Source organism: Hyperolius riggenbachi, chromosome 12, assembly GCF_040937935.1.
Source record: "Hyperolius riggenbachi isolate aHypRig1 chromosome 12, aHypRig1.pri, whole genome shotgun sequence".
NCBI lineage: Eukaryota > Metazoa > Chordata > Amphibia > Anura > Hyperoliidae > Hyperolius > Hyperolius riggenbachi.
This window is the reverse complement of record NC_090657.1, coordinates 210,564,782-210,587,133: the sequence shown is the minus strand read 5'-3', so window position 1 is coordinate 210,587,133 and position 22,352 is coordinate 210,564,782. Positions and strand designations below refer to the sequence as shown.

General features: G+C 45.4%; 1 protein-coding gene across 9 annotated transcripts in view; it reads right to left on the bottom strand.

Annotated features, from left to right (window-relative positions):
- The window catches only part of LOC137541164 (uncharacterized), a 157,590-nt gene that overhangs the window by 95 nt on the left and 135,143 nt on the right, over nt 1–22,352 (bottom strand). For 3 of the 9 annotated variants that reach the window (XM_068262324.1, XM_068262326.1, XM_068262325.1), the window contains exons 5-7: nt 19,519–19,604; nt 9,865–9,910; nt 1–20 (exon numbers count right to left, since the gene is read on the bottom strand). The exon at nt 1–20 is cut by the window's left edge and continues 95 nt beyond it. In XM_068262324.1, the coding sequence (XP_068118425.1) occupies nt 1–20; nt 9,865–9,910; nt 19,519–19,604 (152 nt within the window). Of the gene's footprint in view, nt 21–9,864; nt 9,911–15,868; nt 15,912–19,518; nt 19,605–22,352 lie in introns of all 9 variants that reach the window. The other 6 variants (XR_011025093.1, XR_011025094.1, XM_068262328.1 and 3 more) reach the window with 6 other exon arrangements.

Sequence of the window (22,352 nt, the reverse complement as noted above, 5' to 3'; positions counted from 1 at the left end):
TTTCAATCCTTGCGTTTCTGCTAAGGAAAAGAAAAGAAGACTCATGATGAGTAGCCATTAATGAGCAGCAAAGAATAACAAGTTAATGCAGGAGTATGCAGATTTTATGCAAATGTTATGCATCTTAAACGTGGATCAAGGGCACAGGCACAGTGATTTATTTTTGGGAGAGTAGAGGATGGCAAGCATTGAAACTCTCCCCTGGAAGGAAGCCGGTGCATGCAGTGTCCCATACAATTATTTGCTTCTTGGTCAGATTCCAAGTGGAGTATACAAGATTACAGATTTGGTGTGGGCATATTTAAATTAAAAGGGATGTGGTCACTAAGAACGATATTGACAGTAGTTCAAACATGCAGTGGCAAATAAACAGGTCAGCATTTACACGCCCCCAGAAAGAGAACGATTAGGCAGCAAGACTCTCAAATATTATAATTAGGTGGCATTAGGCAGAATGCTCCCAAAATATCAAAATTAGTCAGGCATGCCTCCCAAATAGTATAAGTGGGCAGCTTATTCCAAGAGACAGATCAGACTGTAGAAATAGACCAGACCCCAGCTACAGATTACACTCTTCACCATTGCAGACTCCAGTAACAGATTAGACCTTTCACCATTACAATCCCCAGCAATAGATTAGACCCTTCACCATTACAATCCCCAGCAATAGATTAGACCCTCCACCATTACAATCCCCAGCAACAGATTAGACCCTTCCCCATTACAATTCCCAGAAATAGAATACACCATTACAATCCCCAGCAATAGATTAGACCCTTCACCACTACAATCCCCAGCAATAGATTAGACCCTTCACCACTACAATCCCCAGCAATAGATTAGACCCTTCACCACTACAATCCCCAGCAATAGATTAGACCCTTCACCACTACAATCCCCAGCAATAGATTAGACCCTTCACCATTACAATCCCCAGCAATAGATTAGACCCTTCACCACTACAATCCCCAGCAATAGATTAGACCCTTCACCACTACAATCCCCAGCAATAGATTAGACCCTTCACCACTACAATCCCCAGCAATAGATTAGACCCTTCACCACTACAATCCCCAGCAATAGATTACACCCTTCACCATTACAATCCCCAGCAATAGATTAGACCCTTCACCATTATAATCCCCAGCAATAGATTAGACCCTTCACCATTATAATCCCCAGCAACAGATTAGACCCTTCACCATTACAATCCCCAGCAACAGATTTGACCCTTCACCATTATAATCCCCAGAAATAGATTACACCCTTCACCATTACAATCCCCAGCAATAGATTAGACCCTTCACCATTATAATCCCCAGCAATAGATTAGACCCTTCACCATTATAATCCCCAGCAATAGATTAGACCCTACACCATTACAATCCCCAGCAATAGATTAGGCCCTTCACCATTATAATCCCCAGAAATAGATTACACCCTTCACCATTACAATCCCCAGCAATAGATTAGACCCTTCACCATTATAATCCCCAGCAATAGATTAGACCCTTCACCATTACAATCCCCAGCAATAGATTAGACCCTTCACCACTACAATCACCAGCAACAGATTAGACCCTTCACCACTACAATCCCCAGCAATAGATTAGACCCTTCACCATTACAATCCCCAGCAACAGATTAGACCCTTCACCATTACAATCCCCAGCAACAGATTCGACCCTTCACCATTACAATCCCAGCAATAGATTAGACCCTTCACCACTACAATCACCAGCAACAGATTCGACCCTTCACCATTACAATCCCCAGCAATAGATTAGACCCTTCACCACTACAATCACCAGCAACAGATTAGACCCTTCACCATTACAATCTTCAGCAATAGATTAGACCCTTCACCACTACAATCACCAGCAACAGATTAGACCCTTCACCATTATAATCCCCAGCAATAGATTAGACCCTTCACCATTATAATCCCCAGCAATAGATTAGACCCTTCACCATTACAATCCCCAGCAATAGATTAGACCCTTCACCATTATAATCCCCAGAAATAGATTACACCCTTCACCATTACAATCCCCAGCAATAGATTAGACCCTTCACCATTATAATCCCCAGCAATAGATTAGACCCTTCACCATTACAATCCCCAGCAATAGATTAGACCCGCCTTCACCACTACAATCACCAGCAACAGATTAGACCCTTCACCACTACAATCCCCAGCAATAGATTAGACCCTTCACCATTACAATCCCCAGCAACAGATTAGACCCTTCACCATTACAATCCCCAGCAACAGATTCGACCCTTCACCATTAAAATCCCAGCAATAGATTAGACCCTTCACCACTACAATCACCAGCAACAGATTCGACCCTTCACCATTACAATCCCCAGCAATAGATTAGACCCTTCACCACTACAATCACCAGCAACAGATTAGACCCTTCACCATTACAATCTCCAGCAATAGATTAGACCCTTCACCACTACAATCACCAGCAACAGATTAGACCCTTCACCATTACAATCTCCAGCAATAGATTAGACCCTTCACCATTACAATCACCAGCAACAGATTAGACCCTTCACCTTTACAATCCCCAGCAACAGATTAGACCCTTCACCATTATAATCCCCAGCAATAGATTAGACCCTTCACCACTACAATCACCAGCAACAGATTAGACCCTTCACCATTACAATCTCCAGCAATAGATTAGACCCTTCACCATTACAATCTCCAGCAATAGATTAGACCCTTCACCACTACAATCACCAGCAACAGATTAGACCCTTCACCATTACAATCTCCAGCAATAGATTAGACCCTTCACCATTACAATCACCAGCAACAGATTAGACCCTTCACCATTACAATCACCAGCAACAGATTAGACCCTTCACCACTACAATCCCCAGATATAGATTAGACTATTCATCATTACAATCCCCAGCAACAGATTCGACCCTTCACCACTACAATCACCAGCAACAGATTAGACCCTTCACCATTACAATCACCAGCAATAGATTAGACCCTTCACCATTACAATCCCCAGCCATAGATTAGACCCTTCACCATTACAATCCCCAGCAATAGATTAGACCCTTCACCATTACAATCACCAGCAACAGATTAGACCCTTCACCAATACAATCCCCAGATATAGATTAGACTATTCATCATTACAATCTCCAGCAACAGATTCGACCCTTCACTATTACAATCACCAGCAATAGATTAGACCCTTCACCATTACAATCCCCAGCAATAGATTAGACCCTTCACCAATACAATCCCTAGCCATAGATTAGACCCTTCACCATTATAATCCCCAGCAACAGATTCGACCCTTCTCCATTACAATCCCCAGCAATAGATTAGACCCTTCACCAATACAATCCCTAGCCATAGATTAGACCCTTCACCATTATAATCCCCAGCAATAGATTAGATCCTTCACCATTACAATCCCCAGCAATAGATTAGACCCTTCAAAATTACATTCCCCAGCAACAGATTAGACCCTTCACTATTACAATCACCAGCAATAGATTAGACCCTTCACGATTACAATCCCCAGCAATAGATTAGACCCTTCACCACTACAATCACCAGCAACAGATTAGACCCTTCACCATTACAATCTTCAGCAATAGATTAGACCCTTCACCACTACAATCACCAGCAACAGATTAGACCCTTCACCATTATAATCCCCAGCAATAGATTAGACCCTTCACCATTATAATCCCCAGCAATAGATTAGACCCTTCACCATTACAATCCCCAGCAATAGATTAGACCCTTCACCATTATAATCCCCAGAAATAGATTACACCCTTCACCATTACAATCCCCAGCAATAGATTAGACCCTTCACCACTACAATCACCAGCAACAGATTAGACCCTTCACCATTACAATCTCCAGCAATAGATTAGACCCTTCACCACTACAATCACCAGCAACAGATTAGACCCTTCACCATTACAATCTCCAGCAATAGATTAGACCCTTCACCATTACAATCACCAGCAACAGATTAGACCCTTCACTATTACAATCACCAGCAATAGATTAGACCCTTCACCATTACAATCCCCAGCAATAGATTAGACCCTTCACCAATACAATCCCTAGCCATAGATTAGACCCTTCACCATTATAATCCCCAGCAACAGATTCGACCCTTCTCCATTACAATCCCCAGCAATAGATTAGACCCTTCACCAATACAATCCCTAGCCATAGATTAGACCCTTCACCATTATAATCCCCAGCAATAGATTAGATCCTTCACCATTACAATCCCCAGCAATAGATTAGACCCTTCAAAATTACATTCCCCAGCAACAGATTAGACCCTTCACTATTACAATCCCCAGCAACAGATTCGACCCTTCACCATTAAAATCCCAGCAATAGATTAGACCCTTCACCACTACAATCACCAGCAACAGATTCGACCCTTCACCATTACAATCCCCAGCAATAGATTAGACCCTTCACCACTACAATCACCAGCAACAGATTAGACCCTTCACCATTACAATCTCCAGCAATAGATTAGACCCTTCACCACTACAATCACCAGCAACAGATTAGACCCTTCACCATTACAATCTCCAGCAATAGATTAGACCCTTCACCATTACAATCACCAGCAACAGATTAGACCCTTCACCTTTACAATCCCCAGCAACAGATTAGACCCTTCACCATTATAATCCCCAGCAATAGATTAGACCCTTCACCACTACAATCACCAGCAACAGATTAGACCCTTCACCATTACAATCTCCAGCAATAGATTAGACCCTTCACCATTACAATCACCAGCAACAGATTAGACCCTTCACCATTACAATCACCAGCAACAGATTAGACCCTTCACCACTACAATCCCCAGATATAGATTAGACTATTCATCATTACAATCCCCAGCAACAGATTCGACCCTTCACCACTACAATCACCAGCAACAGATTAGACCCTTCACCATTACAATCACCAGCAATAGATTAGACCCTTCACCATTACAATCCCCAGCCATAGATTAGACCCTTCACCATTACAATCCCCAGCAATAGATTAGACCCTTCACCATTACAATCACCAGCAACAGATTAGACCCTTCACCAATACAATCCCCAGATATAGATTAGACTATTCATCATTACAATCTCCAGCAACAGATTCGACCCTTCACTATTACAATCACCAGCAATAGATTAGACCCTTCACCATTACAATCCCCAGCAATAGATTAGACCCTTCACCAATACAATCCCTAGCCATAGATTAGACCCTTCACCATTATAATCCCCAGCAACAGATTCGACCCTTCTCCATTACAATCCCCAGCAATAGATTAGACCCTTCACCAATACAATCCCTAGCCATAGATTAGACCCTTCACCATTATAATCCCCAGCAATAGATTAGATCCTTCACCATTACAATCCCCAGCAATAGATTAGACCCTTCAAAATTACATTCCCCAGCAACAGATTAGACCCTTCAACATTACATTCCCCAGCAATAGATTAGACCCTTCCCCATTACAATCACTAACAACAGGTTAGACCCTTCACCATTACAATCCCCAGATATAGATTAGACTATTCATCATTACAATCCCCAGCAATAGATTAGACCCTTCCCCATTACAATCACCAGCAATAGATTAGACCCTTCACCATTACAATCCCCAGCTACAGATTAGACCCTTCACCATTACAATCCCCAGTAATAGATTCAACCCTCCCCCATTACAATCACCAGCAATAGATTAGACTCTTCACCATTACAATCCCCAGCAACAGGTTAGACCCTTCACCATTACAATCCCCAGTAATTGATTAGACCCTTCAACATTAAGCCCCATCTACACGATACGATTCTTTGTGTGATTCGATTATGATTCTATTTACGATCCAATTAAATCTGACATGTCCAATCGGGATTTAATTTGATTCAATTCGATTTGCCATTGTTTTGCAATGGCAAATTGAGTTGAATTGAATCGAATCCTGATCGGACATGTCGGATTTAATCGGATTGTAATTGAATTGCACAAAGAATCGTATCGTGTAGATTGGGCTTTAGAGATGGCTCAAACCTCCGATTTTAAGTTTGTGAACCTCAAACGCGAACCACAATAGACTTAAATGGGCAGGTGAACTTTCAAAACTACAAACACTAATTCTGGCCATAAAAGTGATGGAAAAGATGTTTCAAGGGGTCTAATCATGGCGGAGTGGGAAAATTACAGATTTGACGCACGGCGTAGATTAGACCCTTCACCATTACAATCCCTAGCAACAGATTAGACTCTTCACCATTACAATCCCCAGCAATAGATTATACACTTCACCATTACAATCCCCACCCCAGCAATAGATTAGGCCCTTCACCAATATAATCCCCAGCAATAAATTAGACTCTTCACCATTACAATCCCCAGCAATAGATTAGATCCTTCACCATTACAATCCCCAGCAATAGATTAGACCCTTCAAAATTACATTCCCCAGCAATAGATTAGACCCTTCACCACTACAATCACCAGCAACAGATTAGACCCTTCACCATTACAATCTCCAGCAATAGATTAGACCCTTCACCACTACAATCACCAGCAACAGATTAGACCCTTCACCATTACAATCTCCAGCAATAGATTAGACCCTTCACCATTACAATCACCAGCAACAGATTAGACCCTTCACTATTACAATCACCAGCAATAGATTAGACCCTTCACCATTACAATCCCCAGCAATAGATTAGACCCTTCACCAATACAATCCCTAGCCATAGATTAGACCCTTCACCATTATAATCCCCAGCAACAGATTCGACCCTTCTCCATTACAATCCCCAGCAATAGATTAGACCCTTCACCAATACAATCCCTAGCCATAGATTAGACCCTTCACCATTATAATCCCCAGCAATAGATTAGATCCTTCACCATTACAATCCCCAGCAATAGATTAGACCCTTCAAAATTACATTCCCCAGCAACAGATTAGACCCTTCACTATTACAATCCCCAGCAACAGATTCGACCCTTCACCATTAAAATCCCAGCAATAGATTAGACCCTTCACCACTACAATCACCAGCAACAGATTCGACCCTTCACCATTACAATCCCCAGCAATAGATTAGACCCTTCACCACTACAATCACCAGCAACAGATTAGACCCTTCACCATTACAATCTCCAGCAATAGATTAGACCCTTCACCACTACAATCACCAGCAACAGATTAGACCCTTCACCATTACAATCTCCAGCAATAGATTAGACCCTTCACCATTACAATCACCAGCAACAGATTAGACCCTTCACCTTTACAATCCCCAGCAACAGATTAGACCCTTCACCATTATAATCCCCAGCAATAGATTAGACCCTTCACCACTACAATCACCAGCAACAGATTAGACCCTTCACCATTACAATCTCCAGCAATAGATTAGACCCTTCACCATTACAATCACCAGCAACAGATTAGACCCTTCACCATTACAATCACCAGCAACAGATTAGACCCTTCACCACTACAATCCCCAGATATAGATTAGACTATTCATCATTACAATCCCCAGCAACAGATTCGACCCTTCACCACTACAATCACCAGCAACAGATTAGACCCTTCACCATTACAATCACCAGCAATAGATTAGACCCTTCACCATTACAATCCCCAGCCATAGATTAGACCCTTCACCATTACAATCCCCAGCAATAGATTAGACCCTTCACCATTACAATCACCAGCAACAGATTAGACCCTTCACCAATACAATCCCCAGATATAGATTAGACTATTCATCATTACAATCTCCAGCAACAGATTCGACCCTTCACTATTACAATCACCAGCAATAGATTAGACCCTTCACCATTACAATCCCCAGCAATAGATTAGACCCTTCACCAATACAATCCCTAGCCATAGATTAGACCCTTCACCATTATAATCCCCAGCAACAGATTCGACCCTTCTCCATTACAATCCCCAGCAATAGATTAGACCCTTCACCAATACAATCCCTAGCCATAGATTAGACCCTTCACCATTATAATCCCCAGCAATAGATTAGATCCTTCACCATTACAATCCCCAGCAATAGATTAGACCCTTCAAAATTACATTCCCCAGCAACAGATTAGACCCTTCAACATTACATTCCCCAGCAATAGATTAGACCCTTCCCCATTACAATCACTAACAACAGGTTAGACCCTTCACCATTACAATCCCCAGATATAGATTAGACTATTCATCATTACAATCCCCAGCAATAGATTAGACCCTTCCCCATTACAATCACCAGCAATAGATTAGACCCTTCACCATTACAATCCCCAGCTACAGATTAGACCCTTCACCATTACAATCCCCAGTAATAGATTCAACCCTCCCCCATTACAATCACCAGCAATAGATTAGACTCTTCACCATTACAATCCCCAGCAACAGGTTAGACCCTTCACCATTACAATCCCCAGTAATTGATTAGACCCTTCAACATTAAGCCCCATCTACACGATACGATTCTTTGTGTGATTCGATTATGATTCTATTTACGATCCAATTAAATCTGACATGTCCAATCGGGATTTAATTTGATTCAATTCGATTTGCCATTGTTTTGCAATGGCAAATTGAGTTGAATTGAATCGAATCCTGATCGGACATGTCGGATTTAATCGGATTGTAATTGAATTGCACAAAGAATCGTATCGTGTAGATTGGGCTTTAGAGATGGCTCAAACCTCCGATTTTAAGTTTGTGAACCTCAAACGCGAACCACAATAGACTTAAATGGGCAGGTGAACTTTCAAAACTACAAACACTAATTCTGGCCATAAAAGTGATGGAAAAGATGTTTCAAGGGGTCTAACCATGGCGGAGTGGGAAAATTACAGATTTGACGCACGGCGTAAATTAGACCCTTCACCATTACAATCCCTAGCAACAGATTAGACTCTTCACCATTACAATCCCCAGCAATAGATTATACACTTCACCATTACAATCCCCACCCCAGCAATAGATTAGGCCCTTCACCAATATAATCCCCAGCAATAAATTAGACTCTTCACCATTACAATCCCCAGCAATAGATTAGACCCTTCACCATTACAATCCCCAGCAATAGATTAGACCCTTCACCATTACAATCCCCAGCAATAGATTAGACCCTTCACCATTACAATCCCCAGCAACAGATTAGACCCTTCACCATTACAATCTCCAGCAATAGATTAGACCCTTCACCACTACAATCACCAGCAACAGATTAGACCCTTCACCATTACAATCTCCAGCAATAGATTAGACCCTTCACCATTACAATCACCAGCAACAGATTAGACCCTTCACTATTACAATCACCAGCAATAGATTAGACCCTTCACCATTACAATCCCCAGCAATAGATTAGACCCTTCACCAATACAATCCCTAGCCATAGATTAGACCCTTCACCATTATAATCCCCAGCAACAGATTCGACCCTTCTCCATTACAATCCCCAGCAATAGATTAGACCCTTCACCAATACAATCCCTAGCCATAGATTAGACCCTTCACCATTATAATCCCCAGCAATAGATTAGATCCTTCACCATTACAATCACCAGCAATAGATTAGACCCTTCACCATTACAATCCCCAGCAATAGATTAGACCCTTCACCATTACAATCCCCAGCAATAGATTAGACCCTTCACCATTACAATCCCCAGCAATAGATTAGACCCTTCAAAATTACATTCCCCAGCAATAGATTATACCTCTTCCAAGGGCAAACTCCTGTAATAAACAAGAGACTCAGGCAAGCCAGGTCTTCCCTACCTTGTATGTTTGGATTTGGGTTCGGCTGCCTCCTGTTGCGGTGTCGCTGTACAAAAAATATTTTGCAATCAAGTTACATGAGCAATGGGGAGAAAATACAGCAGTATCTTCATGCATCTCTGGGATGTTGTAAGTGATTCAGTAAACCTGGACTGGATTTAAAGGCACCCTTATGTGAAAATAAACCTATGAGAAAATTAGTTCAATGTGTAGTACCAATGCCAATTAATACATTAGTAACACGTAAACGAGTCTCATATTTTTATTTTCAGTTTAGTGGCATTTTGTTTTAAAACAAAGATTGCACCAGACTGTCACAGCTCCCGTTTAGAATCCAAATCCTGTGTTGTTAATCTGAAAGAGGAAGAAGTAATGACCTTTTGAACCTTCCTTCACTAAAACCTTATCATCACCTTTATCTCCTAGTTCTTGATTTAGCTTCTATTTACTTTTCGGGAAACCTGACTAAATTCAACAAGGTGTTCCACAAGCTCTTTTGCATAGATACCAAGTCAAGTTTTTTTTAACTGTTGCTGTACTGGATAACAGGGGCTTCAGACAATGTATTACTAGGACTAATACTATATGCATCTATGCTTGTTTCATCTTGTTACATCCCTTCAGGTGCACAAAAACAAAAATCTGGTGCTGCTTGATTAACATTGCAAACACCTATCGTGTCAACAGTTCAGCTTTTTCAGGTGCCCACAGTGAGAGGGAGTTTAGCAATAAACTCTGGCCATCCTAGAATTAAAGTAATCCTGTAAGGAAAAAAATGCCCCTGGGGGGTACTTACTTTGGGAGGGGTAAGCCTCTGTATCCTAACGAGGCTTCCCCATCCTCTTCAGCCTCGGGGATCCAGCGCTGGCAGCCCCCAGACCAGCAAAAAGCAATTTTTACCCGCAGGTGCAGTACAAGCTCCACCTTGGGCTCCAGTGGAAATGGCCAAGCCTGATAGGGTCCGCTCTACTGCACAGGCGTGACTTGAGTCACCTGCACCTGCACAGTAGAGCAGACCCAATCGAGCTCAGCTATTTCTGCCAACTGGAAGCTTGTACTGCATCTGCAGGTAAAAATTGCTGCGTGCTGAATCCACTACTGTGCTAATTTTTTTGGGTCGCCAGTGCTGGATCACCATGAATGAAGAGGACGGGAGAAGACTCATAATGTTACAAAGGCTGCTGTGGGCAGCACGATGGCATAGTGGGTAGCTCTCTCACCCTGCAGAGCTGGGTCACCTGGTTCAAATCCCAGCCATGACACTATCTGTATGGAGTTTGTATGTTCACCCCGTGTCTGTGTGGGTTTCCTCCAGGCACTCTGGTTTTCCCCCACATCCCAAAAACATACAGATAAGTTATTTGGCTTCCCCCTAAAATTGGCCCTAGACTACAATACATACACTACACAATACACATAGATATATGACCATGGGGTGAATTAGATTGTGAGCACCTCTGAGGGACAAATAGTGACAAGACAGAATACTCTGTGCAGTGCTGGGGAAGATGTCAGTGCTATATAAATACTAATAAAAGGGTTCCCCAAGGTAATTACCCCATAGGGGCACTTTTTTCCTTACAGTTCCTCTTTAAAAGATGATTTACTAAGAGGTTAAGATGTCTCCAGAGATTTCCAAGCATCTCTGTGAGGTTTTGCCAGCTAACATGGCTAATCAAAGTTAAAGAGGAACTTTACTGAATATTAGGCACTTATTAAAAAATAATATATATATATCTGCCATGAGTACTCTGCAGGGGCCCTGGTGGCCCAATATAAGCTGGAGAGAGACCTGGGAGGCCATTACTGACTATGGTGACCCGGGGAACTGCCTACCGCTGTGTCCCCACCCTCGCTCCCCTCTTCAGGCCAGATCTTCCATCTCATAGGATCGATGAATTTGCTGTAAAACAATCAAAACTATAATCGCTCAGCCATCTTCAGCAGATTTGTTCTCAGTGATCGAATCTGCCTGGAGGAAATCAATAAGCGTATGGGTACCTAGTTGGTCATATGGGAGACAAGGTCCTCCACCCAAGGCTGAGACACCAAAGTGCGCCCCTCCATCCCTCCCAGAGCCGGGACAAGGTCCTCCAGCACCCAAGGCTGAGACACCAAAGTGCGCCCCTCCATCCCTGCCACCCCAGCCATCACACACTGATTGCTATTAGACTAAGAGGGCCACAGGGCCCACAACCTCCCTAACACCTTAATATCTAGTTATCTGGCTTGCAGTCATTGCCATGTATCCCCTTTTATTATTTCTTTCTGCTTCAAACACAATTAGGAATGACAGCTGAATAAATTCTGCGCCCCCTCCTACACTACGCCCTGAGGCTGGAGCCTCTCTAGCCTATGCCTTGGCCCGGTTCTCCCTCCCACCCCAGCCGTCACGTACTGATTGCTATTATACTAAAGGCTCGTACACACGCTTGATAGGCCGGAACGATGGGTCCACTGGGCGGGCGTTCCAGCGACAGTACAGCGGGTGTACAGTCTGTCAGACAGACTGATAAGGCTGTTTCTGAATGATCCGCGCAGCCCCCCCCCCCCCTCAACACCTTAATCTCTAGTTATCTGGCTTGCAGTCACTGCCATGTATCCCCTTTTCCTATTTCTCTCTGCTTCAAGCATAACAGGGGAATGATAGCTGAGTGAGTTGTACAACCCCTCCTACACTGCCCCCTGAGGCTGGAGCCTCTCTCGCCTCTGCCTCGGCTCGGCCCTGAGTGGTTGTATCTTCAAATTGCATAGGGTAGGGGGAACATAGCAAAGTTAACAATGGGATGTTGTCAATGCTGCAAATAAAACCAAGCAGAGCTCACTGTCACTTTTAGAAATTACCTTCTGGCTGCAGCCTAAAATGAAAAGGCCAATTTTAATAACACAAAACCGCAGCAGATTTATTTTTCTTTTAAAGGGAACCTGAAGTGAGAGTTATGCAGAGGCTGTCATATTTATTTCCTTTTAAGCAGTGCCAGTTGCCTGGCTGTCCTTTTGATCCTCTGCCTTTTACACTTTTTTTAGCCATAGACCCTGAATAAGCATGCAGCATATCAGGTGTATCTGACATTATTGTCAGATCTGACAAGAATAGCTGCATGCTTGTTTCTGGTATGATTCAGACACGACTGCAACAAAATGGATAAGCGGAGCTGCCAGGCAACTGGTATGTTTAAAAGACAAGACAAATAACATTTATATTGTGCTTTTCTCCTGGCGGACTCAAAGCGCCAGAGCTTCAGCCACTAGGGCGCGCTCTATAGGCAGTAGCAGTGTTAGGGAGACTTGCCTAAGGTCTCCTGCTGAATAGGAGCTGGCTTACTGAGCAGGCAGAGCCGAGATTCGAACCCTGGTCTCCTGTGTCAGAGGCAGAGCCCTTAACCCTTACACTATCCAGCCAAGGAAAGGAAACATGGCAGCCTCCATATACGTCCTGCTTCAGGTTCCCTTGAAATCAAGTCCAGGTTTGCTAAATGACACCCCAAATTAGGTTGGAGGTATCATAGGAAGGTTTTACACTTGTCTGTGCGCAAAATACAAACTTTTCGCACACAAATTTTCGCACACTATGGCCCATATGCAAATATTTTTTTCTCTTGAGTTTTCTCCTTGGAGATAATTTTTCATCTTCTCTTCAAAACAACTCTTCAGCACTTCACAATTGCAAAAATATGAAACAGTTGGTGAAAAAAGCAATATCACGATTATTCTGAATATTTTCTTGCTTACTGGTGGTTTTTAGACATTTTATTTTAATAAGGCCCCTAAGCAATGAACTTTTTTCTCCTGAGTTTTCTCCCAGGTGATTTTTAAAAAAAAGTGATCCCGAGCCGAAGCGCAGGATCAAATTCAGATACTTACCTTAATAGAGGGAAGCCTCAGAATCCTATTGAGGCTACCCTTGACACTCCATGGTCCCCCATTGTTAAGTGCGGCCCCCCTCCACATCGCTGCCATGTGTCTGCTGACTGTGATGTAGAGGGTCAAAGTTAAGCCCAATGATTGTTAGGCGGTGAGATACAGATGCTGTTGACTGCCCCACTGCGATACGGACCACCAAAGCGCAGAGTCTAAGTGACCACGGGTCTTCAACCACAACCTCTTGAGGGGAGAAGCAGGACCACAAACCCTTGAGGGGAATGTGGATACTTAGCTGCCTAGTGCCCACCAGGTTGCACTTAAAGTGATCCCACAGAGGGTTGGAGAACAGTTGACGTCTCGATGAGGAGAGCCAGTACCAGATACTCAAGGTCGTGGACAAGCAGGAGGTCAGGACAGGCGGAGATCTGGAAGGTCGAGGACAGGCCGGAGTCAGGGCAGGCTGCGATCAGACGTAATCAGTAAACAAGCCAAGGGTCAGGACGGGCAGCGATTAGGAGTACAAGGAACAAGCCAAGGTCAATACCGGAATAACAATCAGAATAACGCTCAGGATACAAGGCACACGCTGTGAGAAATAACAGCACTGCTCCAGAGGGCAGAGCTGTTTAAATAGGAAGTTTTGGCGGCAGTAATTACTCCTGCGCGCAACGCACAGCGCGGCACGCACCTCTATGCGCACGCGTGCGACCTTTTGCACGCACTGCGCACGCGTATGACCTTGCACTCGCAGCACGTAACGATGTGCGCGCCAGAACAAGCATAACAACATGCCCGCGGGAACACCGGACTGGACCAGGACGGTAAGTATGACAATGATGTAGTATAGGGGGTGGGTCGAACTCGCATAAAGTTTGCGATTTGACGCGAACGTGAACCCGCGTTGTTCACGCGAACAAGTTTGCATGTGAACCGTTCAGGCCATCTCTATTCACCATTACAATCCCCAGCAATAGATTAGACCCTTCACCATTATAATCCCCACCCCAGCAACAGATTAGACCCTTCACCACTACAATCCCCAGCAATAGATTAGACCCTTCACCACTACAATCCCCAGCAATAGATTAGACCCTTCACCACTACAATCCCCAGCAATAGATTAGACCCTTCACCATTACAATCCCCACCCCAGCAAGAGATTAGGCCCTTCACCATTATAATCCCCAGCAATAGATTAGACCCTTCACCATTACAATCCCCAGCAATAGATTAGATCCTTCACCATTACAATCCCCAGCAATAGATTAGGCCCTTCACCATTACAATCCCTAGCAATAGATTAGACCCTTCACCACTACAATCCCCAGCAATAGATTAGACCCTTCACCACTACAATCCCCAGCAATAGATTAGACCCTTCACCATTACAATCCCCAGCAATAGATTAGATCCTTCACCATTACAATCCCCAGCAATAGATTAGGCCCTTCACCATTACAATCCCCAGCAATAGATTAGATCCTTCACCATTACAATCCCCAGCAATAGATTAGATCCTTCACCATTACAATCCCCAGCAATAGATTAGGCCCTACACCATTACAATCCCCAGCAATAGATTAGACCCTTCACCACTACAATCCCCAGCAATAGATTAGACCCTTCACCACTACAATCCCCAGCAATAGATTAGACCCTTCACCATTACAATCCCCACCCCAGCAAGAGATTAGGCCCTTCACCATTATAATCCCCAGCAATAGATTAGACCCTTCACCATTACAATCCCCAGCAATAGATTAGATCCTTCACCATTACAATCCCCAGCAATAGATTAGGCCCTTCACTATTACAATCCCCAGCAATAGATTAGACCCTTCTCCATTACAATCCCCAGCAACAGATTAGACCCTCCACCATTACAATCCCCAGCAATAGATTAGACCCTTCACCATTACAATCCCCAGCAACAGATTAGACCCTTCACCACTACAATCCCCAGCAACAGATTAGACCCTTCACCACTACAATCCCCAGCAATAGATTAGACCCTTCACCATTACAATCCCCAGCAATAGATTAGACCCTTCACCACTACAATCCCCAGCAACAGATTAGACCTCTTCCCAGGGCAAACTCCTGTAATAAACAAGAGACTCAGGCAACCCAGGTTCCCTACCTTCTCAGTAGTTGGGTTCTGCTGCCTCCTTGTTGCGGTATCGCTGTACAAAAAATATTTTGCAATCAAATTACATGAGCAATGGGGAGAAAATATCTTCAAGCATCTTTGCGATGTTGGAAGTGATTCAGTAAACCTGGACTGGATTTAACTACTTAAAGATCCCCCCCATGCCAATGGGCGTGGACGCGGCGGCAGCTCCTGGACCACCTAACGCCAATTGGCGACAGGTCCTGGAGCCGGCTACTGAAGGAGACCGCGCGCAGGCTGCGCGCGTATCTCCTTCTTGGGGGGCAGAGCTCCGCCCACTCTTCAGTCTCCGAGCAGCAATCACCGCTCGGGAGACTGTTAGGCTATTGAGTCTACCCTTGCCACTCCATGGTCCCCCAGTGTTAAGTGCGGCCCCCCTACACATCGGAGCCATGCAGCTTCTCTTGCTATAGCATGGCCATTCAGTAGTCTCACGAGTCCACTTCCGCGTGCACAGCAGCATGGAACCCGTGGCTTTAGCTTAATGCGCATGCGGGCTCAGTTGGCTATTCCACGGCCATGCTATAGGAAGAGTAGCTACACGGCCCCGATGTGATTAGCAACAATGCCTTGTCACTAATCTTTCAGGGGGACACGCTCAGCAACGGGGGACAACGGAGTAGCGAGGGAAACCTCAATATGATCTTGAGGCTTCCTTCTGTTTAGGTAAGTATCTGATTTTATACCCAAGCTTTGGCTTGAGTACTCTTTAAACTTGTCATTAAAATTTCTTTTAAATTGGATCCGAGATGAACTTTTATTCATTGCATAATTGTGTTCCTTACGTATAGTTTATAGGGCATTCCTCAAGCCAAATACTTTTTTTTGTTTGTTTTAATACTCTAATTCCCTATAAACTAAACAAGCCTCGCCCACAGCTTCTCCAAAATGCCATGGCACTCAGACCCAGGTAGCAAGGGCTTATGGGAGCTCAGTTTGGGCAGGAGGAGGAGGTTACTAGACAGAGATTTCAGAGGCAGAGGGGAGGGGGGAGTGATTTTTTCACAGGCTGAGGGGTGGAGATGCAGTTGCAGATTACCTGTGTAATGATGACAAACTCTCATTGTATCTCAGGAATAAATCATCATAAACTGCTGAAGCTGTATGCAGCCATATTTGTTGTGTAAACTATCTAAACTTTAGATAAGATATATAGACAAGTTACTTGTTATAGTTAGTTTTTCATCTTGGATCCACTTTAAGCCAAAGCAAAAAAAAAATACTCAAAATACTTTTGGTAGTACTTTTCCCCCTTACTTTTCGATACTTTTTCAGTTGAAAACTGCTGGAAAGTTCACTTAAATAAAAGATGAAAAAAACTAGGAAGAAAACGTTAATTGCATAAGGGCCAAGATGTGATTATCTGTGTTTAAAGCCGACCTGGACTCAGAACTTCCTCTCTGCTCTAAAGATAAGCAACAGCATAATGACCTTTAAATAAAAACATTTCTTTGTTATACCTGATACAAATCCTAAAATAAATCTGCACTGTTTCTACTTCCTGCTTTCATGGAAGCGGACATATTGTTAACATCCTGTGCTTTCAAATGAGCTTATCTGCCTTATCTGCCATGGCAGTCATGTGACACCAGAGAGATCAAATTACAACTTGAGATTAGACACAAATGAGGGGCGATTAAACAGACTAAACTCTCTAAATACATTCAGGGTGCATTTCTCTTTTCTACTTCTGTCCTGTGCAAGAGTTCAGGCCCACTTTAAAGGGACTCTGGGCACCTCTCATAGGTATGCCTTTAAGACTCCAACCAGTACTGCAAAGTTTCTGTAGCTTGTGCTCTCCTCTTTCATTTGATGCCTGCATTTGCTGTTCTACATCAAATAGTTTTCATTTGATTTCAATTTAAAAATCGCGGCTGCCATCTTGGCTATGTTATAACTTCTGGGTCACCCCTGTCTTCTCTGTTAGAGAAGTGCATCACTGATTGAAGCAGGAAGAGGAAGTGACACGCATGGCCATTGCAAGAGGCTCCTCTAGAGGGGTCATAGTACGACTTTAATGGAAGTCATCTGGCTTAACATGCCCATGAGAGGTGCTTGCAGTCCCTTTAAAGCCAGGGTGCCTAAAGTGAATAAGTTTACCTAACCTGCCTGGTTTCTTGTCATCACTCCGCACTGCACAGTTCAGCAGTAGTGCTCTTCTGAAAGGTGGCTAACTCAGCTAATCACGGGCTACTGCGCATTTGTTGCTCCACCCACACACACCCTTGATCATAATTTAAAAAAATGTGCAAACGCAGAACACTGCCGGCCACAGTAGCATGATCAGGAGGCATGCGCCCCCGGGCTGCGCGTGCAGCTGTCAGACGTTCACTGCCGCTTATTAGAGGAGCGTGCAAGGGCACAGAGGGACTTTAGGGTGCTGGAAGAAGCCACAGGTAAGGTAAACTGGCCACTTTTATTTTAATTAGAATTCATTTAGAGCAAGTCTGAAGCGAAAACACAAACAAACAAACAAACAGATACTCGCCTAAGGAGAGGGAAGGCCCTATAAGGTCCTATAGAGCCTTCCTTTTCTCCATATGGTGCCCGCATACCAGCGCTGAAACCCCCATTTGCATTCTTGGTCGGAGACCGCTCTCGTCCATCACTGAGAGACTCTTCGGCATTCTTCTGGAGCCAGAGTGCTCCCCGAAGACGGCCCCTTCGTACTGCACACGCGTGAGATTGCGTAAGATTGCCCGATAGTCCGTCAGTAGCAGAAGCGATGGAAGAGAGCAGTCTCTGACCCATCGGCCGGAGACTGCGAACAGGGGATCTAGTGCTGGAATGCAGGCGCTGTGAGCAGGGCTGGCCCTAGACTTTTTGCCGCATGAGGCAAATTTAGGAGAAAATTTCTGCTGGGGGGGGGGGGCGGCCGCCGAGCAGGAGGGGTAGCTGGCAGGTCGGGGGTATTGGGCCTAGTGGTGGGGAGGGGGGGTCGTCACTTCCTGCATCGCCGTCCACTTACAATACAGTGGGCGGCGATGCAGGAAGTGACGTCAGTTCGCTGGAACGCGGAAAAGGTGAGTCCTCCCCGCCCGTTGCCTCTTACGATCTGCAAGCGGCTGCTTCCTAATTACAGCTGGAGGGGAGCGCAGATCGGGGGACCCAGGCGAGGGAGGGGGTGTCCGACCCCCCTCCCCACCGCTAGGGCCAATACCCCCGACCTGCCCACTACCCCTCCGGCTCGGCGGCCGGCCACCCCGGGCGGGTGCCGCCCCTAGAAGTTTGCCGCCTGAGGCAAATGTTTCACCCCGCCTCATGAGCGGGCCGGCCCTGGCTGTGAGGATAACAGGCAGGCTCTATAGAACCCAGAGCCTTTTTCCCTTTAATATTCTCTTCAGACTTTTAAATGCATGTTTTTCATGGTAGGTATTGTTTGTCAATGAGAAAAGAGCAGAATGTGCGAAAATGCTGCAGGTTGTTTTCTTTCTGCGTGTAAAAAATGCATTGTGTGAACCAGCCCCTAGACTGACACAAGTAATCTACATGCATTTTCCTATGCAGTAAATGTGGATGGAGACCTGTATGAAACCTGCTATCCAATAGCTGCAGCACTTGCAGGTCTGATAATAGATTCGCGTAGGCCAATAATTCACTCCACTCAATCAGATACTTACATAATACCAAACTCCACCGATGATGATGATGATACCACCGATAACCAAGGCAACAACAATTCCAACTACTGCAGAGTTTGAAAGCCCTGAAAGAGGGGAAAAAAGCTTGATGGTTACTTCTATTTAGTATTTATAGATCACTGACATCTTCTGCATAAGTTTATAGAGTACATTCCTTTCATGTACTGTCCTCACAGGAGCTCACAATCTAATCCTACCATAGTCATAGGGCTTGACTCACTAAAAGGTGATAACTCATATCACGGCCATTTTCACACCCATTTTCGCATTTGTGCGCACAATTGCTTGCACAAACAAAATGTGTGTGAGAACGATATCGTTTGCGTGCGAAAGTTCACGTTTGCACGCAAAAACGTGCAATTGAGTGCGCAAAGATGGCCGTAATATGAGTTCTCACCTTTTAGTGAATCAAGCCCATAGTCTGATGTCCTACCTTATTATTATTATCTGTTAATATAGCACTGACGTCGTCTGCAGCACTTTACAAAGTGCATAGTCATGTCACTGACTGTCCTCAGAGGAGCTCACAATCTAATCCCTACCATAGTCATAGTCTAATGTCCTACCATATTACCATATTATTATTATGTATTTATATAGCACCGACATATTCTGCAGCACCTTACAGAGTACATAGTCATGTCACTGACTGTCCTCAGAGGAGCTCAGAATCTAATCCTACCATAGTCATAGTCTAATGTCCTACCATATTATTATTATTATTATCATTATTATGTGTTTATATAGCAGTGACATCTTCTGCTGCACTTTAAAGAGCACATAGTCATGTCACTGACTGTCCTCAGAGGAGCTCACAATCTAATATTTACCATAGTCATAGTCTGATGTCCTACTATATTATTATTATGTATTTTATATAGCACTAACTTCTTCTGCGGCACTTTACAGATTACATAGTCATGTCACTGACTGTCTTCAGAGGAGCTCAGAATCTAATCCTACCATAGTCATTCTAATGTCCTACCATATTATTATTATTATTATTATTATTATTTAGTATTATTATTATTATTATTATTATTATTATGTGTTTATAGAACTGACATCTTCTGCAGCACTTTACAGAGTACATAGTCATGTCCAGTGGCGTAGCTATAGACCTCTGTGCCCGATGCGGAATCTGGATGTGGGCCCCCCTCCTCCCCCTCACCTCCCACCCATGCAATCCCCCCCCCCCCCCCCATCACCACTACAGGCAGTGCTGTCTAATTTAATTAAATTTCATTTACTGGTAGCTACATTAAGTGCACAACATTAGTGTGCACAGGTCCAGATTTAGAGCTCAGCAGCCCATAGGCACATGAGCCCTGGCACCCTAAACCCCACCCCTTAACACAGGCCACACTTATCAAGTCACGCCCCTTTTCTTAATGGGGCCTCTGGGACTGGGTGCAGGCTGGGTCTGGTTGCAGGGTGGCTGGGGCAGGGTGTAGGCTGGTTCTGGATGGAGGGTGGCTGGGGCTGGGGCTGGGTGCAGGCTGAGTCTGGGTGCAGGGTGGGTCTGGGTGCAGGCTGGGTCTGGGTGCAGGGTGGCTGGGACATGGTGCAGGCTGGGTCTGGGTGAAGGGAGGCTGGGGCTGGGTGCAGGCTGGATCTTGGTGAAGGGTGCCTAGGGCAGGGTCTGGGTGCAGGCTGAGTCTGGGTGCAGGGTGGGTCTGGGTGCAGGGTGAGTCTGGGTGCAGGCTGGGCCTGGGTGCAGGCTGGGTCTGGGTGCAGGGTGGCTGGGACAGGGTGCAGGCTGGGTCTGGGTGAAGGGAGGCTGGGGCTGGGTGCAGGCTGGGTCTTGGTGAAGGGTGGCTAGGGCAGGGTCTGGGTGCAGGCTGAGTCTGGGTGCAGGGTGGGTCTGGGTGCAGGCTGGGTCTGGATAGAGGGTGGCTGGGGCAGAGTCTGGGTGCAGGGTGGCTGGGGCAGGGTGCAGGCTGGGTCTGGGTGGAAGGAGGCTGGGGCAGGGTGCAGGCTAGGTCTGGGTGGAGGGAGGCTGGGGCAGGGTGGCTGGGACAGCGTGCAGACTAGATCTGGGTGCAGGGTGGCTGGAGATGGGTGCAGGGTGGCAGGTTTGCTAGGGCAGGGTGGCTGGAGTTGGGTGCAGGGTGGCAGGTTCGCTGGGGCAGGGTTGGGTGCAGGGTCACTGGGGCAGGGTGGCTGGAGATGGGTGCAGGGTGGCAGGGTTGCTGGGGCAGGGTGGCTGGAGATGGTTGCAGGGTGGCAGAGTCGCTGGGGCAGGGTGGCTATCTCAGTCAGCACATACCATGTTATCCTGGAGTCAGCAGCCTGCCCGGATGATGCTGGCAGCCTCTGTCACCACCACCATGGAATTCGGCACTTACAGCTCCTCCTTTCAGAGTAATTATGGTCCTTGGAGCAATCACGGTGTCAGTGTAAACATATACTTGGCAGGAAGGAGGTGAGTGGAAGCATCCAGCCACTCGATGCAGTCATGGGACTTGGGTGGGAGGGCGGAGCTACATCGCAGCGGCAGGCAGAAGACCTTGCCTTACAGATGATTGGGCAGCGGCATGGAAACAGATGCCGGTGCTAGGTCCCCTGCACTGCTGGCCGCGGAGAAGAACAGTGACAGAGGCGCAATGGAACTCGGGCGTCCAGACCTGACCCCTGGAGTGAGCACCTGCTGGGACCTAGAACACGCACGGCCTGGGCCCCTCACACCCGCAGGCCCGGTCGCCATTGCAACCGCTGTGACCGCGAGCCCTACGCCCCTGATCATGTCACTGATTGTCCTCAGAGGAGCTCACAATCTAATCCTACCATAGTCATAATCCAATGTCCTACCA